Source organism: Triturus cristatus, chromosome 6, assembly GCF_964204655.1.
Source record: "Triturus cristatus chromosome 6, aTriCri1.1, whole genome shotgun sequence".
NCBI lineage: Eukaryota > Metazoa > Chordata > Amphibia > Caudata > Salamandridae > Triturus > Triturus cristatus.
This window is the reverse complement of record NC_140589.1, coordinates 1,348,122,556-1,348,149,733: the sequence shown is the minus strand read 5'-3', so window position 1 is coordinate 1,348,149,733 and position 27,178 is coordinate 1,348,122,556. Positions and strand designations below refer to the sequence as shown.

General features: G+C 47.4%; 1 protein-coding gene across 1 annotated transcript in view; it reads right to left on the bottom strand.

Moving 5' to 3' along the window:
• USP34 (ubiquitin specific peptidase 34) overlaps nucleotides 1–27,178 on the bottom strand; it is a 2,509,780-nt gene that overhangs the window by 1,404,317 nt on the left and 1,078,285 nt on the right. Inside the window, exon 46 of the mRNA XM_085612349.1 lies at nucleotides 21,345–21,422. Coding sequence (XP_085468475.1) covers nucleotides 21,345–21,422 — 78 coding nt within the window. The remainder of the gene's footprint in view (nucleotides 1–21,344; nucleotides 21,423–27,178) is intronic.

Sequence of the window (27,178 nt, the reverse complement as noted above, 5' to 3'; positions counted from 1 at the left end):
TTTGCATCGTGCCTGTCTTATCCCAAACCATATCTTATTTTTAAATTCGTCTATTTTTCAGTCCACCTGTTTTGGATTGGCTATATCTAAAAAATTAATTTCCCCCTCGATCCCTGATCTGGGTGCTTATCCTAGTTGGGAGAATCACTCAGATCTGTCCCTTACTTTGTTGCAGTCACTTGTTTCCAATAGCACCTTCAATATTTCAACATTGAATCCTGAGGGTTGGTTGGTATGGCAAACAAGCTCGGATTCCTGTCAACGTAGGTTTTTAGATTTGGCTCCAGGGTATACACAACTTAGGGTTGACCCTCGTTTCACATCTTCACACACGGTGACTACCTACTCTGTAGGTAATTTATGTCAGTCATGGCTGCAACATTCCACGTTAACTTCAGTTAAGCTTCATTTGTCACGTTTAAATGAAAAAATAGATTTGAATGATTTCATTAAGGGTCCTGTAAATGGTAGATCTAAACGATGGGCTTATGCTATTTACAATGAAATCTGGAAATTGTCGCAAATTGAAGCTGCTTCTAGATTACGTGCTATTATTGACCAGGCCAATATGGAAAAGGTATTGGCTGTAATAGATAATAGTATTAATACGTTGTCTTCTAGAATTTATACATTAGATAATATTGTTTCTTCTGTGGTAGACATTGTGCAAGATGATGTATCTGTGTTGTATCATGGTCAAAATCAGTTGCGTTCAATTATGCAGTTTGCATGGACATTGCAAACGTTAAAGGCAGGGAAAGTCCCTTGGGATTACATGAATATTTCATCATTGTTCCTTCCGTTTAATTTGACAGAAAAACAGCAGTTCATGTCCATGAAAGATGCAACTTATGCATTGCTGCACATTGAAAAATTAGAATCTTTACCTTTTTCTGTAGCTGAGTTAAATTCAGCCGTGTGGTTAATTCACGGATTAGTCACTTTACCGTTCAGTTTGTTCAAATTTAGTTTGTGCATGAAGCATTATGCCATAGGCAGATATGAACAACTTGGTGATGCGTTCCTGCACGAAGTTTGGTCACTTCCGTTCACTTACAGGTGTGTAAGGGATGGCAAGGAAGTTTACTTAAAAGGTGAAGAATGCACTTCCGCTCCTGATCACTCTGTGGTTTGTAGACATATACAATTACATGGCGCTTGCAATATACACGCTCCTAATTTAGCTTGTGTCCTAAAGGGAATTCCAATGCCAGTTATAACATCTTCTTTTAAGCTGCTTGCCAACGGTAGTTATTTGCTTTTAAATAGTGAAGCTTGCTGTGGGATGCTAGTGGGCATTCCTTACATAGTGACTGTTTCACAAAAAGTAGTTTGCTGTAATAACGTCCTTTTCCCACCCCCGCAAGGCCGACTCGATATATCCATCTGGCCAGCGATTCCAACCTTGAACGCAGAATTCAATAGGATGAGCAGAATAAGGGCTCTTTTGTCTAAAAAAGAGGTTGCGTTGACTTTGTCCCGTGAAACATTTCTTCTTAATGTGGCGAACACACGCACTGAGGTACAAGCTCTTTTAAATACCGACCTCCCACTCCATTTTGGAACCTTGATTCAAACTATCTTTAATGCTTCGTCTACGACTGGCCTTGTTCATTTTTTTAAAATTGTGGGCTCGGGCCTCGTGACATCTTTTTTGGAGTGATCCCCGCATTTTTACATTCTATTTTTTCGAGTGTCTTCGGAGGGTTCCCATTGCTCCTCGCTTTGGTGGCTGGGATCCTCTTGTTGATTTGCGCACTTCGATATGGCTGCACACCGGGAGTTGCAAGACAGCGTGCTGCGCTTGCTCCATCTTCGTTGCCGAATGTTTGATTACTACGACTCTTGCGGCTCCGACGGAGCCGCGCTGATGGTGCCACCCGAACCCTCAGCAGAGTCGCACAACCGGCGAAGAGTGATGTCGTCTCTTCGACTTCTTAATGTGCCTCGACTTACCGGAATGTGAGGACTTCGATCCCGACGAGCGGTGGTGGCTGCGGCTCCGCGATCAGTCCCTCGACCGGGACGTCGAGTGGCGCGGAGTTGACTGCCGGATCTCGAGGAGCTTGCTGGACCGCTCCCGCCTAGCTTTCGAGGTCAAGGCCCGGCAGTCGAGGCACAACTCGGCATCCTGGTCGGCCCCAAGGCAGTAGAGACACCGGCAGTGATGATCCGTGACCGACATCAGGCAGTGACAGGCGTCACACGGCTTGAATCCAGGCATCTCTACCGGCACCAAGAGTCGAGGTCGACTCGAAATGGGAAGAGTTCAAAAAGGTTAGTCAAAAAGTGACTAAAAGGGTATGCTCTTCCCGGATCTGCGCTTACTGGCGCGGAACAAAGAAGAACTGACGTCAGCGCGCGAGAGCGGCGTCTAACTGCTCCGATGACTTCATCCCAGCGATCACGACGCCGACGACTGACGCGGAGCCGCAGACGACGCCTAGCGACGCGCAAGGGTATTGCTGACGAAAAATCTTTCCGGATCCAGCCTGACGCCTGGGGATATTCTAAGGTAAGGAATCTAATCTACCCAGTCCTGACTTAACTCTCTTAGCTGTGCCAGAGGGTCCTCAGACCCATCCCAGTCCTCCCCTTCATCAGTCTCCTGGTAAACAGGCAAAAATGGCTGAGCCGGGTCGTAGGTGAAAGGCTCACACATCGACGCCGGACCCGGACCGGGGCTGAAACTAGGGACGGCGTTGTCCGAGGACGGTGCCGGGAGCGACACCATGGGGGTCGGCGCCAGCGGAGAAGTCATGAGGTCAACTGGCGTCGACTGGGATCCAGGCCTGGATCCCACGTGGACCTGCGGCGTCGGGACCGAAGTGGACGACGGTGCTGAAGCCGCCGGCTCACTCGGACTCCAAGTCGGACTTGCAGGGCCCGGAGGCGCGCCAGCAGGCTTCGACGGCAGAAAGTGACTTCACATGGCCACGAGGAAGGCTCGAATCTCGCCCGGAGTCGCATGAGGCCCAGGGACCGGAGGGTGTGGGGCCGGATGCGTACCCTGCGGAGACGCACGGGTGGTGCCACCCGAACCCTCGGCCGAGTCGGGCGACCAGCGAGGGGAGTCAGAAGAGCGATGTCACTTCTTCGACTTCTTTTTACCATGCCTCGACTAACCGGAGTGCGAGGACTTGGATCCCGACGAGCGGTGATGACTGCGGCTCCGCGACCGGTCCCTCGACTTCCTCCTCGAGCGGCACGTAGCAGACTGCCGGATCTCGAGGAGCTTGCGGGACCGTTCCCGCCTAGCTTAAAAAGGTCCGGCAGTCGGGGCACGACTTGTCATCGTGGTCGGCCCCAAGACAGTAGGCACCCCGATGGTGGGGGTTGGTAACCGACAACAGTCGGTGACAGACATCACACGGCTTGAACCCGGGTATCCCTATCGGCACCAGGAGTCGAAGTTGACTCGAAAAAGATAGACAAAAATGTCCCAAAAGTTAGTAAGAAAATGACTAAGGGTACGCTCTTCCCGGATCTGCGCTTGCTGGCGCGGAAAAAAGAAGAACTGACGTCAGCACACGAGAGCGGCGTCTAAGTACTCAGACGACGTCATCCCAGCGATCACGACGACGGACGTGGAGCCGCAGACGACGCCTACTGACGCGCAAGGGTGTGAGATGGATTAAGCCACGCCCTATTTACAACACTAAGTTAGCATAAACGAGATCATTATTAGCAAGCAAGCTTGTCGTTTCTGCTGCGCTGCACACGACACTGTTGTTATGTGTTATTCATTTTAGAAATGCTGACTCGACTTTGCCTTACAGGATAACAAACTGTTGTCTCACATTCTTAACCGTGAAATGTGCCCTTGGTCTGTACATCATGCAAAGAACGCGTCTGGGTCACTAGAAGGTACAGAGTGTTGTGTTTAGATTGATCGTAGACACTTGTTAGACATATCATGCATACAGCTGCCAATATCTGAAGGACAAGCGTCTTTAATATTGCAGAACAGTTTGGTTTTACATTTCATTCGAACAGAAGAGCTGATGCATGCGGTAGCTGATCCTTTGATGTGATTCTACTAAGCTGATCTATACGGTATGGGGTCCCCCCTGTTAGCCTAAGAGACCTTCTAATAGTCTAATAATAATAATGTATTAGATTTTAGTGAAAGGAGTGTGGCACCTTACCACTGTCATTATTAGTATGATTGCTCCTTTCATTATATATGGTATTGTAATAATGCTTATGTAACTGATCTGTACTGTTAGTCTGCTAGTGTTAGCCAAAGTACTGCATCTTAGGACGCGAGGTTAATAAAATAAACTCTTTAAACTTTACCGTGTCTGTATTATTATGTTGTGGACTAACAAATAAGTACGAACAGGTATTTCGGATTCCCACCACTCCTGAGAAATATCTAAGTCGCTTGTTCTGGTTTGTCTATACATTGGGACCACCTAGCTAGATCTAGGTTAACGAATGGGATACTAAGTTAGTCGGATAAGGGGTTCTGGGTTCTGAGGGGAGTTTTCTGGTACACCACAATTCTCTGAGGTCCTGGTCTCCTGCGCATAGTTCTGTGCAAAAGCAGAATCCCTGCAACATGGCGCACCTAAAATTTGGTCTTAAGATCTGAGACGCTTTAGTAGTACTAGTATTTAGTCCACAACTACCCTCACCCTTGTTTCCGGAAAACTTGAGTGACGGTTTAACCTACCTAGGTTTAGACTAAAGGTTCTATCAAGCTTGAAAATTAAAAAGGTTATAATTTTTGAGCCCAAGTGCTACTGTGAATATCGTTGTTACTCTTTAAGGTGTCCTTACGGCGGTTAATATTCCCGCTCATAGTAGGGTTCCTCTGCGCGCTCATTTGAGGGCGTATGGGGTACCTGATGACGGGATGGCCGTAGTCTTTGTGGTCAGTGCTGATACCACCTACCCATATGAGTTGTTTTACTCATGGGTGACCTTTGAGGAGGTGGATACGGACGATAATTTGTTCCACGAATATACAGCCTCGGCTGTACCTGCGGCTTATGCCCCATATCGGACTCTAGAAATTCCTATTTCTGCCTGGCAGCATACAATTTGGTTTAATGGCGCCCTCCCCCATGAGGTCGTATCGGCGAGAATGGGCCCGTTGTCAATTGCAGGGGCCACATGGCCGGTACTGGCCGGATATACCCCACACCCACGCTACATGACCGTGGGAGTGGGTGATTTACGAACACTACACACAGCCCTGATTACGCTCCATAGCGCTTTAGTGCAGTATGTGTCATGCACAGTTCAGGTGGGAGCACCTGCGGTTGCTGGACATGGGGCGGATCACCATCACGCGGTGGTGATTAGCCCTGTTATGGTTAACGCGGTCGTCGGCAAGCGCCCCCTCAGTAAGGATGAATTTCCTTACTGGCTTGCAGAAAAATTTGATCAATTAGAAGCCGTGTTTCCAAACACTACACCTGTGGATAAACACAGGATACTCACCATTACTTTGCCGAAGGACCTGGTCCCTGAACTTGTTGATTGTGACAATTGGGGCAAGGTCTTTGCTGCGACATATTCGAAGTGCTACGGCACTCCGTCTATGGCTGTACTACCCTCCGTCATCAAGAAAGTTCAAGAAAGTCATGGTGCGGAGGCAGCTATTGAGTTGGGATTACGGCTTGTCGACAGTTTCGATGTGGTTTGTTCCATGGTAATGGGCAACCTCAAAGGAGATGCTATGCAGTTCCAAGTTGGTAATATGCTGGAGCTTGTGGCTGATGCCGATAAGCCAAGGGAGTTCGCGAAAATTATTGCGAAAGCCTATAGGATGGTTGGATGTAGTGCCTTAGGCGTGAAACCCACCATCAAAATTCCTGATGTAGTGCAGCAAACTAAGGTGAGTTCGTCTCCAAAAGACGAAAAGCCCAACTTTCATAAACAAAGTTGGAGAGCCAAAAAACAAGAGAAGCAGCAACAGAAACAGGTTTCTCGTCCTGCCTCACCCGTACAGTCGTATAGTGAACGCACTTATGATTTGCGTGATCGTACTCGTATTAAGTCACCTGATAGATTTCAGGTTTCTGAACAACGCTCTCCTCGTTCTTCACAGGAAACATCGACTTCGCACTCTGGTGGTGGAGACCGTGGGAGAGGAAGGGGCACTCAAGGTCGAGACCAGCCCCGCCAGACTGACGGTAAAGGCAAGCAGGAAGGCGCTGCCAGACCTCGTCCACCGTTTCAGAAAAAGAAAGTTGCTGCTATCTCAGCGAGATATGCCTCAGATGGTCAGGACACAGCTTCGGAACCTGACATGGGCACTAAGGCTGCTAGACAGCGCGGCGGAAGTTACAGTAGTGCGGGAAGCATTGCGTCCATTTCTGGAGGCGACAGCAACTGACATTTATGTGACAGTTGAAACTGCTGATACTCGCGTAGCCCCCCCAGAAAGATTATTTGAAATAGTCCTTAATATTGAGGGTGACATACAACGCAAAATTATTGGGATAATCTTACCACCACATATGATATTCTTTTGGCGGAGAAAGATTGGCCTCCGGCTTTCATTTTGGATGCCCCTAGGGGAGAGGAAGTTATACTTCCTTCCTTTGGGCACGCAGTGCCCACGGAGGAGTCTACTAGGTTAGCCGGGGAGTGGGCGCAGGTGCTTACGCCTGCGTTATATCGTAATCAGGTTGGCTGGGACAAATGTTCTCCCAATCACGAGATTCCATTGCGATCCGATCCCCAGCCACAACCCCAATATCCCATGCGTCGCGAGGCTAGAACTCACGTCGCGTCTATTCTTGAACAATTGGAATATCAAGGAGTGATTGAGACATGTGTGTCACCCATGAATTATCCTTTATTCACTGTAACGAAGCCTGACGGGTCGTACCGCCTAGTTTTGGATTACCGGCATTTAAACTCGCATTGCCGGACGTGTGCGGTACAAAATACTCATAGTTCGGCTCTCGTAGATAGTCTTGTGAGAAAACGTTTCAAAACTACGCTCGACTTATCAAATGGCTTTTATTGCCATAACCTGTCCCCTCTTAGTTATGAGTGGACAGCTTTTACCTTGGGTGGCAAACAAAAATTGTTCAAGAGGCTCCCGATGGGCTATAAAAACAGCCCTGGAGTTTTTGCCGCTCGCGTGGTCTCTCTCTTGGAGATGGTAGACCCGGAAGCATACTCGTATGTTGATGACATCCATCTGACAGACGACGAGTTGCTTCCACACCTTGCTCGTGTGGATAACATAGTGACTATGTTTGCAGACTTCGGTTACAAGTTTAACTTTAAGAAGTCCCACATTGCTGAATTCACAGTGTTGTTCTTAGGGTACGAACTCAATAATGAAGGTCGAGGCTTGGCACCGCAGTTCCTTGAGAAATGCGCAAACCTTCGTATCCCTACGACACTGAAAAAACTACAATCCTTGCTGGGTTTTCTGAATTTCGGTCGATCCTACATTCCTGATTATGCCCAGCGTATCAAGACGCTTTATGCCTTGATACAACAAACTTTTACCAGATCTTGCTGGCTGCCAGAGCACTCGTTGGCATTGTATACTTTACAAACTGATCTTCTTACAGCTAAATATCTAAAAACTCGTGACAACCACACCAACCTGGTCATTAGAATTGTTCCAACAGCGGAAGGTTTCACGTACTTAACGTTCAATGAGGGTGACACAGTCCCCATTGCTTACAAATCTCATCTGTACACTTCGGCTGAGCTGCGATTTTCCACTGTTGAAAAAGTCTTGACAGCAGTTCAGATGGCGATCCTGAAAGAACGAGCGCTATCACAGGGAAAACGCATGCTGGTGGTAACACCGTTTCCTGCTCTTGAAGCAGTCACTAAGCTAGTGTACCAAATTCTAAGGCTTTGCATCCGAGGTGGATACAATGGGCAACCTCCTTAGCTTCGCCTGACGTCGAATACATCTTTGACGCGGCGTTGCAGACTCAAGAGAGTTTGGAGTATGAATTTGTTCATCCTGCTCCACAGTCATTGCGCCCCATCGAGGAATACCATTGTGTCATATACACTGACGGGTCGGCACAACACACAACTGGATCAAGGCACGCTTATTCAGAGGCTTGCGCAATTGTAGTGGGTACTTTCGTGAATGGAGAGTTCAAATCTGATGCAGTGCATACGCAGTCATTGGGTGATTGTACCGCGCAACTGGCGGAGCTTCGTGCTCTGGTGCTTGCACTTGAGTTTGCTGATAACAGAGTCACTACTCTTATAGTGAGTGACTCTTACTATTGTGTTCAATCTTACAACGACAATTTGCTTTTTTGGATTATGAATGGTTTTCGTGATTCCAAAGGTAGCGCAGTGAAGCATAAAACGCTTTGGGCTCGAGTGTCGGAACTCAAAGTGAGTCTGCCACGTGTGGATGTAATTCACACTCTTGGTCACCAACGAGTTGGTGTCCATGCTGTTGGTAACAGTTTGGCTGACGAGGCAGCTAAAACAGCAGTGGCGACATATTTAGTAGCAGCAGTTACAAGATCAAAAACTAAGATAGATGCAGACATCTTAGCAGCTATAGCTGCTTCTGAGACAGGGACAAACTACCCTAGAGGTTTCCCTTCTCGATACCATTATCACTTAAGTCCTGATAACGTCCCATTAGTGAGGATTAACGACGTTGGTGATAGAATGATTCCCAACGCGGACTGCAGGCCAAATTTGATAACAGCTGCCCACGAAGGTGTTGCGTCTGCGCATGCTGGAGTGTCAGCAACTGTGTCTCTTTTGCAGCAACGTTACTGGTGGTACGGTTTGAATAAACAAGCGCGGGCTTATGTACTTAATTGTGACATTTGCCAGCAGATCAAACCTTCTTCTGTTGCGCGTCCACCTCCTACGCAGCTGCATATATCTAATCAACCACTAGCGTGTGTTTATTTAGATCACTGCGGTCCTTTTACCTCTGATACTGCGTACAAGTACATCTTGGTTGCAGTGGATTCGTGCACACATTTTCTGTGGGTGTGGCCACAAAGGAGTGCTGATGCCAGGACTGTCATCAAAGCATTGCGTGTCTTTATAGGGAGTTTTGCGTGTGGTACCCTTCACTCTGATCAGGGCCCGGCGTTCGCCTCTAAGGCTTACAAAGAGGCAATGAGAAGTTTGGGGGTCCAAGTCAAATTTTCATCTCCATACCGGCCTGCGGACAATAATGTTGTGGAACGGATGAACCGTGACCTAAAGCAATCGTTGACAGCCAAGGTGTTAGGTACAGGCCGGAACTGGCTTGCCCACTTGTATGACGTCCAACGTGCACTTAATAATCTCCCTAGAAGGTCTCTGGGTGGGCGGACCCCGTACATGATGCTCTTTGGAGTGAGTGTAGGAGAGTAGGGTCTGCAATCCTATGATCACCCAGATTTTTTGCTTTTGCTTCATTGGTTTACGACTTTCCCTGGCTGTGGGCCTGCCAATCAGACCCACAGCCTAGCTGTTCTCTCTCGAAATTAATACACATGTACATTAGGTGCATCCACTAATTGGAACTGGGCCGCCTTGTCAGTCCCTGTCTCAGCATACCACAGGTATCCAGGGCATCGGTATACCCAGGGCCTACCAGGGGCTGCGGCATGTATTATGCCACCCCTGGATGGCCGCCCAAATTTGACACAACTGGCTGCACGACAGCTGGGGCAAGGTGGTGTAATCACCCGTTGCTGTAGGTGTAGTATTCCTATACCTAACCCTAAAATGGACACATGGATTCCTATCAGTCACTCCTATGGCAGGCCTTATCAATCCTGAAGGCAGAGTGCTGGGGATCATGTGGGACGGTGCTCTGGCGCGAGCTGAGCCCGTCGACGGCTTGCGGAACCAAGTCCTAAATAGCCGTTCCATGGTGACGCGGGCCAACTACCTTAAAATGCATTATAATCCTTGCGGTTATTTGCTAACTTTGGCAGCGCATCACCTACACATGTCGAGTAAGGTGTCATACGAATTGGAATACGAACCCCTCGCCAGTTCTGGCGACGGGGTTAGCATTCCACCCTTCTAGAGGGACACGACATGGAAGTAACCTTGAACCCCGGTTAAAGTTGACTCAAGCCTCAGCATCACAAAATGGATGCTGCCACCAGACACAAGTCTGACCTCCTGCTGCTGGGAGACCTTCCAGCGAAGGGGGCTTGGACAAAGGGTTTCCTGTCGAGGGCGGTGTTAGCACCATCCCAGACAGGGTTTGTGTATCCCAGGTAGGCAGGGCTGAAAGGAAGGTGATTGCAAGTGGCACCCCGGTGCTCACTGTGCATAGCCCGGCTCAAACCAGTTTCGGGGGCACACCAGCCCCTGAGCTGGGGCGAAGCCGGACAAAGGATAGGGGTGTAACCACCCCCCTCCTGGTCCCACCCATAGGTAGGACCTAGTCACAGGCCAGCCCCTTTTTCCTAGAATAAAGGTGGGAGCGGGTCCCCTTCCCAAATTGGATAATTCTGAATCTTGAACTACTTTCCACGAAAGGAACTCTTGACTTTTCTGAAGACTCTCCCTTGTGGCTAAGAAGTAGCCACCCTGCACCAGCAGGCACCAACTAAGCGCTTGTGGTTTGCTGTACGTCTCTCCCATGGATCAAGACTGCCCAGCTCGACGAGACCCGGGTTCCCTGCCATCTCTGACCTCTACCTACATCGTCAGCCCAGCTGAGATTCGTAGGTGTGACGAGACCTGCGGGACCGGCCATCTTCAGAACCTGCACGACGCTTATCTAACACGCCCACCGAGGGACCCTCGAGTGAGTGTACCTAGGGTTTGAGAAGCCCTAACCCTGAGCGGCTCCAGCACCGAAGTCCGCCTCCCCAGCATCCACAAGATCTGCGTGGGGGCCCTTCTGCTCCTTGCTGTTCACCGCGTTGTCCGACCACTCGCCGACCGGCTTGTGGCCCTCTTCACGACGCACCACGATAGTTTGTTTTCATCACTGGTCTGGTTGCTCCAGACTGGGCTTGCTCCCCTTCAACAGAGGAGTACCTCGGACCCTCCTGGTACACTCCAGACGCCATCTTGACTCCACCGCGTGGGTTGCCACTGCCAAGACCTGCTGCCCCACTCCTGGGCCCAGCATCATCGACAGCAGACACCTTTGTGGGACAGCTCGCCCTCCATCCTGGTCGCCGCCGCGCCTCCTGGTCCGAGGAACAGCCGAGTCCGACGTCATCCACTCACCTGGTCGAGGTGACTTCAGCCGGTACCTTCCTGGTACCCGCACGATCGCTGGCTAGTGGTTGAGAACTGAGTCCCCTCTGCTTTCAGGTTTCCTTCAACACCGATCCAGGCTTGGATCTTGCTGAAACATCGACACTGGTCGCCTGCCAGCAACTTCTTCTTTCAGGCTCCTGAGACTACAACGAGGACTCCCGACATCTTGCCGAACCTCACGCAGCCGCAGCCTCTGGGCTAGGTAACTCGAGCATTTCGGTGCTCCATCGCAGGTTCGCTCTACAAGTGTCCAGTTCCTTTTTCGTTAAGTCCCACTGATCGGATCACTCCGGAATCAGTAACTCCAGACTCTAACCACTCGCATTTCACTGTTAGCGTAGATGGTTTCTCGTGCCCTTCAGGCATTTGTGTAAATTGTGCAACTGAAGTATTTTCTAAGAGTTTTGTAGCGTGCTTAGCTCCCTGACTCATAAAGAGCCAGGGTAGTCTTGTTATAAATAAACATCTTTTATTTTCATAACAACTTGTGTGGTGTCCTTTCACTTGACGTTCAAGGGGTATATGTGATGGTAAACAGCTGGCTTAACACGCCCTCTAGAGTTTAGCCTAAAGACTGCTCGTATCCACGCTACTAGGATAGCTGGTCTAAAAGGTTGACTTACAACCAATCATCAATAAGGGTCGTTTGGAATGATACACAGTGATCACTAGAATAGTGAGCACTACATATCAGGCCAACTTCTCACAGTGAGAATGTTTGTTCCGGACCTTGATGGTCTAGACATGGCGGCGGCTGCCGCGCCTTTTGACCTCGATGACCACTGTGCTGTATTGCAGAATCTACAAGAAGCAAGAGACACTCTAGCGAAGGAACACGTGCCCTCTACATCTGAAGAAGCGATCCTGATTCCGGTGGTCGGCTGGCTGCCTCGAGTTGGTGACCTGGTCCGTGAGAAGGTGGAGAACAAGGAGTTTGGCCCCTCTTATCGTGCACCAGTCCCGGTGCTTGGAGTATTGGGTACACGTACAGTTGTTTTACCACCACTTCCTGGTCGCAAGGAAAACAGGTACATTTTAATTGAAAATGTCAAGCTACACAGGGTGGCCGATTCTCCATAGTATGGCACCTTCGGTTTCCTGCCCTTCAATGCTGAGAAACTCTGTTGTGTTGCCACCCTCTATCATCATGCCTGAAGTTTCCATTGAGATGCATACAGTTTCAGACCTGCCTGTGCCTCCTTCTGCTGGTGGTTTGCCTGGTGATCCGGAGTATGCTTATCCTACAGAAGTCGCTTTGCCCCTATTAAATACAACAACACTTACCCAGTCACATTCTTCCTTTGAAACTGAATCATTGACTTCCACTGTCCCTTCCAAAATATCTATATTTTTTGCCTGGTTCAAGAGACATTTTTTGGTTGCACTTTGGACTTACATCTGGTTGGTACTAATTTGTATTTTTTTATTCATGACAATTGGCTTTGTGGTAGTGTTTTTTAGACTTATCAATGGACACTACCTGAATGAGCGTTCTACAATTCAATTAATTGATGGAACTTTGGCCCCTCATTCCTCATCACACATCATGAAAAGGGACCAGACGTTTGTGAACATCACCGCCTGGCCTGTACGAGATGGGATTGCTTGGGATGCGGTGAACTTTCAAATTCATGGTCCCACCGAAGTTATTAATGTGCCAACTGTTTTTCGTGTTTCTATGGGTGATGTAGTTAAACAAAACATCCGCTCAGATGATTGGGATGTACAAGCAATAGAAGCACTGTTTTCTGATTTAAAATATTATGCTGCATTTGATGCTGAAGATCTGTATTTAAATACTGCAAACTATGATGAACAGTTTTGTTTTCAACATTATGGCACACATTTCTTACACAGAGCAAATACTTGTAGAAATTTTGTTAATTTTACTCAATGGAGAGTGTATGTTACGGGGCCCGGTTTGCTGCGTATGGGTTACTCGATGGATGGATTGTGTAAGCGTGGATGTGGCCTGCCGGGCACTTTTCTTCATATTTTGTGGGAATGTTCGGAGGTTGTGCGATTCTGGAATGGTATTCACACCGTAATGGAGGAGGTCACACACGTTGCCCTGTTGCCAGAGGCCAGGAGGTGTTTGTTGAATGTCTGGGAACCGAATGATTGTAATGCGGCAGACACAGTGGGTGACCTTGGGGTACATGGTGGCCAAGCGTAACATTGCACAGTTATGGGGCTCCCCGAGGCCGCCCACGATCGAGGTATGGAAGGAAAATATGGACTGGTGTATGTTTAGGGAAAAGACGGTGTATGTGGCGAGAGGCAAGCCAGGGAAATGGACTAGGGTATGGGATCCGTGGAATTTATATCGAGGACGTATCTGCACCCCGCCTCTGCCATTAGAGGTCGATATTGCTTTGACCCCCTAGCCACGCGTTCTGCGGGAGGGTGTGAGGTGTGTTCCATATTTTGTCCTCCCACTGCCCCCCTCTACCGCTTCCGGACAAGAACTGCTTTGGACACTGTAGGTTATTCCCCGTCCTGGGAAGAGCACGCTGCTATTTCGGACTCTCATTGCCTTGAGTGTGTTTTATATTTAATAAAAAATGAAACTGTTGTCTTCAATTGCTCCTGGCCTAGGGCCATGGCTTGTTATATGTGCATACGAACTGCCGGGCGCTTTGCCTCTGGTTCATTTGACTGTGTGGCGTTATACGGTGGGCCCTCGGGCTCTGTAGCGGCCGGCCCTGGTGGTTGTAGGCCCTTGTCTGTCTTTTATTGTGTGCCAACGGTTTCTAATAAAAAAATTTACAAAAAAAAAAAAATTTTTACTCAATGGGAACATTGTCCTGTCCCTATGCCTGGCAGCTCTGACACTTTATTGAAAAAATTCACATACTTTTCAGATTTTAGTGTGTCTAACCCCGATTCTTTTTATTTTAAGATGGCAGTAGAACCCACTTCTAAGGTCAGACTGACACACACAAAATTATTATATTCCAAATCCTTTATGGATGAATTGGCTATTGGAGGTTATGACGTATGGAAGGCTACTATCGATCTTAAATCGGTTTGGGGAACTAAACCGTGGCAAGTAAAAGAACCGGAAGCTTTGCATCGTGCCTGTCTTATCCCAAACCATATCTTATTTTTAAATTCGTCTATTTTTCAGTCCACCTGTTTTGGATTGGCTATATCTAAAAAATTAATTTCCCCCTCGATCCCTGATCTGGGTGCTTATCCTAGTTGGGAGAATCACTCAGATCTGTCCCTTACTTTGTTGCAGTCACTTGTTTCCAATAGCACCTTCAATATTTCAACATTGAATCCTGAGGGTTGGTTGGTATGGCAAACAAGCTCGGATTCCTGTCAACGTAGGTTTTTAGATTTGGCTCCAGGGTATACACAACTTAGGGTTGACCCTCGTTTCACATCTTCACACACGGTGACTACCTACTCTGTAGGTAATTTATGTCAGTCATGGCTGCAACATTCCACGTTAACTTCAGTTAAGCTTCATTTGTCACGTTTAAATGAAAAAATAGATTTGAATGATTTCATTAAGGGTCCTGTAAATGGTGGATCTAAACGATGGGCTTATGCTATTTACAATGAAATCTGGAAATTGTCGCAAATTGAAGCTGCTTCTAGATTACGTGCTATTATTGACCAGGCCAATATGGAAAAGGTATTGGCTGTAATAGATAATAGTATTAATACGTTGTCTTCTAGAATTTATACATTAGATAATATTGTTTCTTCTGTGGTAGACATTGTGCAAGATGATGTATCTGTGTTGTATCATGGTCAAAATCAGTTGCGTTCAATTATGCAGTTTGCATGGACATTGCAAACGTTAAAGGCAGGGAAAGTCCCTTGGGATTACATGAATATTTCATCATTGTTCCTTCCGTTTAATTTGACAGAAAAACAGCAGTTCATGTCCATGAAAGATGCAACTTATGCATTGCTGCACATTGAAAAATTAGAATCTTTACCTTTTTCTGTAGCTGAGTTAAATTCAGCCGTGTGGTTAATTCACGGATTAGTCACTTTACCGTTCAGTTTGTTCAAATTTAGTTTGTGCATGAAGCATTATGCCATAGGCAGATATGAACAACTTGGTGATGCGTTCCTGCACGAAGTTTGGTCACTTCCGTTCACTTACAGGTGTGTAAGGGATGGCAAGGAAGTTTACTTAAAAGGTGAAGAATGCACTTCCGCTCCTGATCACTCTGTGGTTTGTAGACATATACAATTACATGGCGCTTGCAATATACACGCTCCTAATTTAGCTTGTGTCCTAAAGGGAATTCCAATGCCAGTTATAACATCTTCTTTTAAGCTGCTTGCCAACGGTAGTTATTTGCTTTTAAATAGTGAAGCTTGCTGTGGGATGCTAGTGGGCATTCCTTACATAGTGACTGTTTCACAAAAAGTAGTTTGCTGTAATAACGTCCTTTTCCCACCCCCGCAAGGCCGACTCGATATATCCATCTGGCCAGCGATTCCAACCTTGAACGCAGAATTCAATAGGATGAGCAGAATAAGGGCTCTTTTGTCTAAAAAAGAGGTTGCGTTGACTTTGTCCCGTGAAACATTTCTTCTTAATGTGGCGAACACACGCACTGAGGTACAAGCTCTTTTAAATACCGACCTCCCACTCCATTTTGGAACCTTGATTCAAACTATCTTTAATGCTTCGTCTACGACTGGCCTTGTTCATTTTTTTAAAATTGTGGGCTCGGGCCTCGTGACATCTTTTTTGGAGTGATCCCCGCATTTTTACATTCTATTTTTTCGAGTGTCTTCGGAGGGTTCCCATTGCTCCTCGCTTTGGTGGCTGGGATCCTCTTGTTGATTTGCGCACTTCGATATGGCTGCACACCGGGAGTTGCAAGACAGCGTGCTGCGCTTGCTCCATCTTCGTTGCCGAATGTTTGATTACTACGGCACCTTACCACTGGCGGTATTAAGCGTCAAGTATGGATTGTCTTTCCGGTTTCCCTTTTTTACGTGTGAGCAACCTGTCTTTCATTGCCTAGATTGTCCCTTCCAATGGGCTCTGGACTTGTGCCTGTCAAACTTGGCGTCACCTGACCCGGATTTTGATGAACTAATGTGTCCCTTAGTGGCTCATGAATTTGATTGTTCTGGTGTCGGGTTTATGGCTTTGGGTGCTGCACACAGAGTCATTGGAAACTGGGATATCGGAGAGGCAGCTATTGAATTCCTTGAAAGGAGTCATATTGAGGAGACTGACAGTTGTCCTATCATGGTGCTGGATACTCCGATACTTGATGAACATGTGTGTTCCTTTCCCTTGTTAAATTGGATGGCAGATACTTTTGCGGAACGCTCCAATGATTTCCTCTTGGAAGCAGTTGCAACTTACGGTGCATATACCTTCATGGATTGACTGATTGACACCGTCACTCCAGGGTACATCCAGGATTGTTAATTTTCTACGAAGGTTTTGCTTATTTTTTTAACACATCATTTTTCATTTTTTTAAACGAACATTTTTTTATTCTCGGACGTTACACTTACCTTATATGGACTTATAGTTCATGCCCTTGGTTCCGTTCTTAATCACTTGAACTCTGCGTTCTTGATAAGTGTATCCCTATTGGTTAGTGCTCCGATCATGGGGGGGTGTGAGATGGATTAAGCCACGCCCTATTTACAACACTAAGTTAGCATAAACGAGATCATTATTAGCAAGCAAGCTTGTCGTTTCTGCTGCGCTGCACACAACACTGTTGTTATGTGTTATTCATTTTAGAAATGCTGACTCGACTTTGCCTTACAGGATAACAAACTGTTGTTTCACATTCTTAACCGTGAAATGTGCCCTTGGTCTGTACATCATGCAAAGAACGCGTCTGGGTCACTAGAAGGTACAGAGTGTTGTGTTTAGATTGATCGTAGACACTTGTTAGACATATCATGCATACAGCTGCCAATATCTGAAGGACAAGCGTCTTTAATATTGCAGAACAGTTTGGTTTTACATTTCATTCGAACAGAAGAGCTGATGCATGCGGTAGCTGATCCTTTGATGTGATTCTACTAAGCTGATCTATACGGTATGGGGTCCCCCCTGTTAGCCGAAGAGACCTTCTAATAGTCTAATAATAATAATGTATTAGATTTTAGTGAAAGGAGTGTGGCACCTTACCACTGTCATTATTATTATGATTGCTCCTTTCATTATATATGGTATTGTAATAATGCTTATGGTTCTGATCTGTACTGTTAGTCTGCTAGTGTTAGCCAAAGTACTGCATCTTAGGACGCGAGGTTTATAAAATAAACTCTTTAAACTTTACCGTGTCTGTATTATTATGTTGTGAGTTAACAAATAAGTACGAACAGGTATTTCGGATTCCCACCACTCCTGAGAAATATCTAAGTCGCTTGTTCTGGTTTGTCTATACATTGGGACCACCTAGCTAGATCTAGGTTAACGAATGGGATACTAAGCTAGTCGGATAAGGAGTTCTGGGTTCTGAGGGGAGTTTTCTGGTACACCACAATTCTCTGAGGTCCTCGTCTCCTGCGCATAGTTCTGTGCAAAAGCAGAATCCCTGCAACAAGGGTACTGCTGACGAAAAATCTTTCCGGATCCAGTCTGACGCCTGGGGATATTTTAAGGTAAGGAATCTAACTAACGTATTTCTTTCAGATGAGCCGAAAGCAGCTTCATCTTGCGCTCCCGCCGGGACTTCGGCTTGAGGTATTGGCAGGCGTCGCAGTCCGTTGAGTCGTGGTGTTCGCCTAGAAACCACATACTGATACGGTGTGGGTCCGTCGCAGATATTTGCCGTGAATAGGCAGTACAAGTTTTAAAGCCCGAAGGCATCGCACACTGTTCCAGACGCGAAGAGTCAGAAAAGGGCCTGAAAACAGGCCAGAGGAACTGCTTACTCCGGATCCGCGTTGTACGCGGAAAAGAAGGAAACTGACGGCAGCGCGCCGGGAGGGACTTATATGACCTCGCTGACGTCACGTCCGTGGACGACGTCAGGGCGGGGTCGTGTGGCGCCGTCCTCCGGCGCGCAGAGGTGCTGCTGCAAAAAGTTTTCCGGATCCAGTCTGACGCCTGGGGATATTCTAAGTTAAAGAATCTGCGGCTAGATGTCTCTATCAGATGCCAAATTTTACAAGTGCTTCTCATCGACACTGACTGTCCCACTTTTAAACTTATTCAACGAGTTTAGTGACTCTGGCAAGATTAATGGGACACCAGCAGAAGCCATCATAGCAGTAATTCCCATAGAAGGAAAGGACCCAACACTCCCTAAAAATTACAGGCCGATATCTCTAATTAATAGACAGCAAAATTTACGCAATGATTCTCGCTAAACGCCTCCAATTTTTTTATACCCAAACTCATAAGTTGGTTTAAAAAAAAAACAGGCTATCTAGTGATAATACTCGTATCCTAGCCCATGTCCTAGAGAAAGCCAAACTTACTGACTCGCCAACTGTCGCCATTAACTTGGATGTCAAAAAGGCTTTCGACAAAGTTGATTGGGCTACTTAGACGCAACACTTGATAGATTTAATTTGGGTGAGAATTTTAAACATATGGTTACTGCACTATATTTTAGCCCCTCGGCCAGGGTCAGAGTGGGAGGTTGCCTCTAATCCTCCTTTAAATTAGAACAGGGAACAAGGCAAGGCTGCCCCCTTTCACCCTCTCTATTCCTCCTTGCAACTGAACCTTTCCTCTACCACCTTAGGAACAATAAACAGATCACAGGGATTCGTTTTAACAATTGCACGATCAAGATAACTGCTTATGCAGACAACGTGTTGTCTCCGAGAACGCGGAAGCTGCTATCCTCGCACTTATGTCCTCAATAGAGGACTTTGCTGCAGTATCTGGTTACAAGTTGAATAAAGACAAGACGGAGGTAAAACTCCTGAACAACTTTGGAGGGAGGGAAATTATTGGTAACTCGGGTCTAGTTTGGCAACCTAAGTGCTTCAAATACTTAGGCTTAGATTTCACAAGAGACCTGATCACCACCCTTCAGACCAATGAGAATGCTCTCCTCAATAAAATCTCTTCACTGTTGGATGGTTGGTCGCCTAAGTTTTTATCCTGGTAGGGAAGAGCAGAGACATTAAAAATGATGATTACTCCTCTGGTCAACTATCTAGCTAGTATGCTACCAATGACATTTTCAAATGACTTCCTGAGCAGGATCTACAAATGTTTTAACACGTTCCTTTGGCAAGGTAAGAGACCCGGAATATCTATGAAAAAACTCCAATTACCCAGAGAAAAGTGCTCTGGGCCTTCCGAACTTTAGGAACTATCAAACTGCATATCTTTGTAAACAGGGATCCAACTGGCTACTCCCTCAGACTGACTATACCCCAGTCTGGCTGGACATAGAAAGCTCAATCATCAACAATATGCCTTTGCCTGCTCTCCTCATCATGGATATATCCTCCGTACCCCATTCAAAATATGTGTTACTTAATACTAAAAGAGCACTATTACGACTGGAACACTTCTCCACACTAAAAGTCAACTAATCTAACCTGTCCTCTCTCTGGCACAACCCGAGCCTGAAGGTTGATGGAAGGATGCTCCACTGGGAACACTGGTCTAATAATGGTATAAATCTAGTCAAAGATCTTTTTACAGGGACCCTCCTCGTCCCTTTCTTCAAGCTTCAGTCTCGCCAAAGGCTAAACCCGATAGACTTTTATGAATTCCTAAAGCTAAAATCTCTCCTCACGATGCGTTCTATTAAGCCTTCTGACCCGTCAATACTCTCAAAGATGCTACAGCTACTAAAGTCAGGAAACACCGTCTCTAAAATATATAAATTCCTATCCCCCAAACCACGCAAATCACACATGAAATGTGAGGAAAAATGGGAATCCAAAGCCAACTCTAGCAATACCCATTCAAATGGGAAAAGATGCACCCACTTCTCGAATAAAATACCTCCACTACTGTCACAGACTAAACTGATGTTAATAAATAGGTCTTACTGGACCCCCGAGAGGATTTTTAAACTGAACCTCGGTGAAAGCCCTACATGCTGGAATTGCAAATCCCAAGTTGGTAACCTTGCCCACATGCTCTTCCACTGCCCTATCCTTCAAACATATTGGGATAAGATTTACGTGTAGAGGCAATATTTTCAACATAGCCCCTCCAAGGGAATTCTCTTATGTTCTTCTAGGTGCTCAAGACCCTAAGATTACAGATGTAAATGACCGATACTTGCTAGATCTTATGCTTACTCTAGCCTGTAAAATTGTTCTGAATAAGTGGAAAAACTCATTTAGGATGTGGCAAGAATGGCTCTCCTTCCTTAAAGGAGCAGACAACGTTACACTCCACGCCTCTCCCTGGCGTAAATCACACAGGAAGTTATGGAAGACCCTTGACGCTTTTTCCTTCTCATATGACCCTCCGTGAAAATAGACTCAATTTCCCATAATGTAATGCTCATGGAATACTATACTGACAGTGATATTCCTATACTGTATTTTCCACCACTACATTCATCTAACTGTACTTGCTTGATTTACCTGTACTACATAGTATTTGTTATTACTATCCATGTACATCGCTGCGACTTCACTGTGACCACTATGGCAAGGCACTTGAGTAACTTGTTGTTCTCCATTTACTTTGCTTTCTAATGATTTACAGGTATTCTTATTCTCATTTTCGATTCTCACTTTCGTTCCTGTTTATCATCTCACCATTGTACTTATTATTATTACTGAGTTTACCATTATTTATTTGTTCATTTATTGAAATTTAATAAAAATGATTTGAAATAAAAAAAAGATTGAAACTCATAATGGGGATGAGAATTGTACTAAGTGAACCAACACAATGCATGTAAAATGCCTACATGCCATTGTTGAAAGCATATTAGCTATAGATGAAGTGACAAAAAAACACTTATGTCTGTCCATATTTACTGTTCCTTGCGCCTTTGTGATAAATGTTAAAAATTAGGTTTAAATAGGCTGGGAAAATCACTACAGAACTTTAGTACTGCGTTACTAATGGTACAGCAGAAGACGAAGAAGAGGTCCTGTAGTGTCAAAACTAGGCGGAATGACCAAGTAATGACCTGGTCTATCACGCTAGTCTTTAAATAAACCATACAAAAATGTCATTTTCAGCATAGCAAGTATTTACTTACATAAATATTCTTCATATCAGCTACTTGGCATCTCACTGTATAGAATTCCTCTGCAGTCTGACTGACATGGTCGCAATCCTGTTCATAAATAATCAACGTAAAATAAATTAAATAATAAACTTCTCTCTAAAAGGAATCAGCATTAGAGTGAGAAAACATAAGAAAGAGACCGATGACAAAACATATATATTGAAAAGTAAATATTTTCAGAGTATCTAACCAATAAGTTCCTTAACCTTTGGTACCATCCTTACTGGTAGAGACAGTTTCTAGTTGCAGCTTCCTCACCTTTTGGATGTTTCCCAGACGTAAGATTGGATCCAGAAACTTTTCAGCAGTACCTCTGTGTCCGGTAAGGTGCGCCATAAGGCTACACACTGATGTAGATCCGCTCCAGAAATAAAGTGCGAAGTATATATGGATGCTACTCCTGTGCGTTGACGTCCGTTGGTTTCGAGCTATCCATGTCCACAGATGCATAAACCCCAAAAGCAAATTCATGTGACCAGTGTACAGATTCCTAGGACTTGGGATCTCGTTAATATGTAGAGCCCAATCACAGAATGGGGAGTATGGGAGTGTGGGTGAGTCATCTACACCTAGATGGAGTGTCTACCATTAAGAGCATTCAAAAGGTAAATAACTTGTTTTTCTGATAGAAGCTTCTAGCTGTAGATTCCTAACCTTTTGAATAGATATCAAAGCAGTATCTATTTGGAGGTCGGCCTGTAGATGGGCTCAACCCATAAAGTCCTGCAGTGGGTATTTTGTATGCTGGTAAATACCCCTCTCAGCAAACCAGACTGTCCAGGCAATAAAGCTTCATGAATGAATGGAGGGGTGCCCATGAAGCAGCCAGGCAAACGTCCACGACAGAGACTCTGCACACCAATGCAGTGGTAGCAGCTTTGGCCCTGGTAGAACAAGCACACAGACCTTCTAGAAGAACAAGTTACTTACCTTCGGTAACGATGTATCTGTAAGAAACATTAGTTAGTTAGATTCCTCACCTTAGAATATCCCCAGGCGTCAGACTGGATCTGGAAGATTTTTCGTCAGCAATACCCCTTGCGCGTCGCTAGGCGTCGTCTGCGGCTCCGCGTCCGTCATCGGCGTCGTGCGCCGGAATGACGTCGGAGTACTTAGACACCGCCCTCGCGCGCTGACGTCAGTTTTTGTACATAGCTTTCCGCGCCAGGAACGCAGAGCCATGAAAAGACTGACACTGATGCCAAAAATAAAATCTAGGGGCCTGAAAAGGATAACCTTAACCCTAGATGTCAGTTCGCAGAACGGGGAGGATGGGTGGGTCGGTGTGGAATCTAACTAACTAATGTTTCTTACAGATACATCGTTACCGAAGGTAAGTAACTTGTTCATCTGAAAGAAACACGTTAGTTAGATTCCTCACCTTAGAATAGATTGTGAGAAGTTGGCCTGATATGTAGTGCTCACTATTCTAGTGATCACTGTGTATCATTCCAAACGACCCTTATTGATGATTGGTTGTAAGTCAACCTTTTAGACCAGCTATCCTAGTAGCGTGGATACGAGCAGTCTTTAGGCTAAACTCTAGAGGGCGTGTTAAGCCAGCTGTTTACCATCACATATACCCCTTGAACACCAAGTGAAAGGACACCACACAAGTTGTTATAAAAATAAAAGGATATTTATTTATAACAAGACTACCCTGGCTCTTTATGAGTCAGGGAGCTAAGCACACTACAAAACTCTTAGGAAAATACTTCAGTTGCACAATTTACACAAATGCCCGAGGGGCACGAGAAACCATCTACACTAACAGTGAAATGCGAATGGTTAGAGTCTGGAGGTACTGATTCCGGAGTGATCCGATCAGTGGGACTAAACGAAAAAAAGGAACTGGACACTTGTAGAGCGAACCTGCGATGGAGCACCGAGATGCTCGAGTTACCTAGCCCGGAGGCTGCGGCTGCGTGAAGTTCGGCAAGATGTCGGGAGTCCTCGTGTAGTCTCAGGAGCCTGAAAGAAGAAGTTGCTGGCAGGCGACCAGTGACGATGTTCAGAGCGATCCAAGCCTGGATCGGTGATGAAGGAAACCTGAAAGCAGAGGGGACTCAGTTCTCAACCGCTAGCCAGCGATCGTGTGGGTACCAGGAGGGTACCGGCTGAAGTCACCTCGACCAGGTGAGTGGGTGACGTCGGACTCGGCTGTTCCTCGGGCCAGGAGGCGCGGCGGCGACCAGAATGGAGGGCGAGCTGTCCCACGAAGGTGTCTGCTGTCGATGATGCTGGGCCCAGGCAGGGGCAGCGGATCTTGGCAGTGGCAACCCAAGCGGGGGAGTCAAGATGGCGTCGGGAGTGGACCAGGAGGGTCCGTGGTACTCCTCTGTTGAGGGGGAGCAAGAGCCAGTCTGGAGCAACCAGACTAGTGATGAAACAATCGTGGTGCGTCGTGAAGCGGGCCACAAGCCGGTCGGCAAGTGGTCGAACAACGCGGTGAACAACAAGGAGCGGAAGGGCCCCCACGCAGATCTCGGGGATGCTGGGGAGGCAGACTTCGATGCTGGAGCTGCTCAGGGTTAGGGCTTCTCAACCCCTAGGTGCACTCACTCGAGGGTCCCTCGGTGGGCGTGCTAGATAAGCGTTGTGCAGGTTCTGAAGATAGCCGGTCCCGCAGGTCTCGTCACACCTACGTCTCTCAGCTGGGCTGATGAGGTAGGTAAAAGGTCAGAGATGGCAGGGTACTCGGGTCTCGTCGAGCTGGGCAGTCTTGATCCGTAGGAGAGACTTACAGCAAACCGCAAGCGCTTAGGTGGTGCCTGCTGGTGCAGGGTGGCTACTCCTTAGCCACAAGGGAGAGTCTTCAGAAATAGTCAAGAGTTCCTTTCGTGGAAAGTGGTTCGTGATTCGGAGTTATCCGATTATCTGATTATCCAATTTGGGAAGGGGACTCGCTCCTACCTTTATCCTAAGAAAAGGGGCTGGCCCGTGACTAGGTTCTACCTATGGGTGGAGCCAGGAGGGGGGTGGTTACACCCCTAACCTTTGTCCGGCTTCGCGCCAGCTCAGGGGCTGGTGTGCCCCCGAAACTGGTTTGAGCCGGGCTATGCACAGTGAGCACCGGGGTGCCACTTGCAATCACCTTCCTTTCAGCCCTGCCTACCTGGGATACACAAACCCTGTCTGGGACGGTGCTAACACCGCCCTCGACAGGAAACCCTTTGTCCAAGCTCCCCTTGCTGGAAGGTCCCCCAGCAGCAGGAGGTCAGACTTGTGTCTGGTGGCAGCATCCATTTTGTGATGCTGAGGCTTGAGTCAACTTTAACCGGGGTTCAAGGTTACTTCCATGTCGTGTCCCTCTACAAGGGGGGAATGCTAACCCCGTCACCAGGACTGGCGAGGGGTACGTATTCCCATTCGTATTCCCATTCGTATGACACCTTACTCGACATGTATAGGTGAGGTGAGGCCAAAGTTAGCAATTGCATTAAAAGTAGTTGGCCCGCGTCACCATGGAACGGCTATTAGGACTTGGTTCCGCAAGCCGTCGACGGGCTCAGCTCGCGCCAGAGCACCGTCCCACATGATCCCCTGCACTCTGCCTTCAGGATTGATAAGGCCTGCTATAGGAGTGACTGATAGGAATCCATGTGTCCATTTTAGGGTTTAGGTGTAGGAATACTACACCTACAGCAACGGGTGATTACACCACGTGGCCCCAGCTGTCGTGCAGCCAGTTGTGTCAGATTTGGGCGGCCATTCCAGGGGTGGCATAATACATGCTTCAGCCCCTGGTAGGCCCTGGGTACACCGATGCCCTGGATACCTGTGGTATGCTGAGACAGGGACTGACAAGGCGGCCCAGTTCCAATTAGTGGATGCACCTAACGTACAGGTGTGTTAATTTCGAGAGAGAACAGCTAGGCTGTGGGTCTGATTGGCAGGCCCACAGCCGGAGAAAGTCGTAAACCAATGAAGCAAAAGCAAAAAATCTGGGTGATCATAGGATTGCAGACCCTACTCTCCTACATAGATACCCAAGCAATACCATCCCCGGTGGTGGGTCTGCGAACCAAGATCACACCAGAAAGTCCTGGAGGACAGAACGGCCAAAGAAGCCATCCCTCCGGACTTGGCTGTCAAGGCAATAATGCCTGGCAAACGTGTGTAGCGAAGCCCATGTTGCCGCCTGACAGATGTCCTGCAAAGGGGCACCCCGTCCCAAAGCAGTGGTAGCCGCCGTGGCCCGAGTAGAATGGGCGCGCAGTCCAACAGGAGGGTCCTTTTTTGCCAAGGAGTAACAAATTTTGATGCACAAAACGACCCACCGAGAGATGGTCCGTTTGTGCACAGCTTTCCCCTTCTTAGCACCCACGTATCCAACGAAAAGTTGGTCGACCACCCGGAACTGCTTTGTGCGGTCCAGATAAAAGGAGAGCGCACGTTTTGGGTCCAGACGGTGGAGCCTCTCTTCCTCTTTGGAAGGATGCGGAGGCGGAAAGAAGGTGGGCAAGGTGACAGACTGCCCAAGATGAAATGGAGTCACCACTTTCGGGAGAAAGGAGGGACGAGGCCGAAGGACAACCTTGTCCGGATGAACAGAGAGAAAAGGAGGCTTTGAAGATAAAGCCTGGAGCTCACTCACCCGTCTAGCCGAGGTGATGGCTACCAGAAAAGCAGTCTTAAGAGTCAGAAGACGAAGAGGACAATTATGAAGAGGCTCAAAGGGAGCGCACATTAGAAATGTGAGAACAAGATTCAAGTCCCACTGAGGCATTACAAAAGGGACAGGAGGGAACGTGTGAGTAATGCCTTTTAGAAAGCGTGTAACTACAGGGGACTTGAAAAGAGAAGGCTGATCAGGAAGCCGCAAGAAGGCAGAGATGGCAGCAAGATAACCTTTCAGGGTGCCCAGGGCAGAGCCCTGCCGGGCCAAAGAAAGAAGAAACAGTAGAACCTCAGAAAGAGGGGCGGAAAGGGGATCTACAGCCTTTGCTGTGCACCATGCCACAAATTTGTTCCACCGGCAGGCGTATACCGTCTTTGTGGAGGGACGCCTGGCTGCCAGAATGATATCACAGACTTCAGGAGGCAAGTCAAATGGCATCAACTGCCGCCGCTCAATCTCCACGCATGGAGGTGGAGGCTGGACAGGTTCTCGTGGAGGACCGTCCCCTGCTGCTGCGACAGAAGATCCTCCCGAAGGGGCAGACGTATCGGAGGATCGGTCAACATACTGAGTAGCTCGGGATACCAGTACCTTCGTGCCCAATCCGGAGCCACCAAGATGACTTGGGCCCGGTCGTGCCTGATCTTCTTCAGCACTCTGGGCAGAAGTGGTATAGGCGGAAAGGCGTACAACAGACCGCAACTCCACTCGTGACGAAAAGCGTCGCCGAGCGAGTGCCGCCTTGGAAATTCCAACGCGCAGAACTGCTGACATTGCGCGTTCTCTTTGGTGGCGAATAGATCTAACCAAGGCTCTCCCCACTGCTGAAAGAGACCTTGCGCCACTTCGGAGTTCAGACGCCATTCGTGATCCATCATGCACCGGCGGCTGAGTTTGTCTGCTCTGGCGTTCAGAGAGCCCGCCAGATGTTGAACCACCAGGGTGACGCCCTGGTGTTCCAGCCATGTCCAGAGGCGCAGGGCCTCCTGACAAAGGGTCCATGACCCCACCCCGCCCTGTTTGTTGCAATACCACATGGCGGTGGTGTTGTCCGTGAACACCTGCACAACACTTCCCCTGACAGAGGGAAGGAAGGCTTTCAGTGCAAGTCGGAACGCTCTCAACTCCAACAGGTTGATGTGGAGACGAGACTCCGCCGGAGACCAGAGGCCTCTGATCTCCG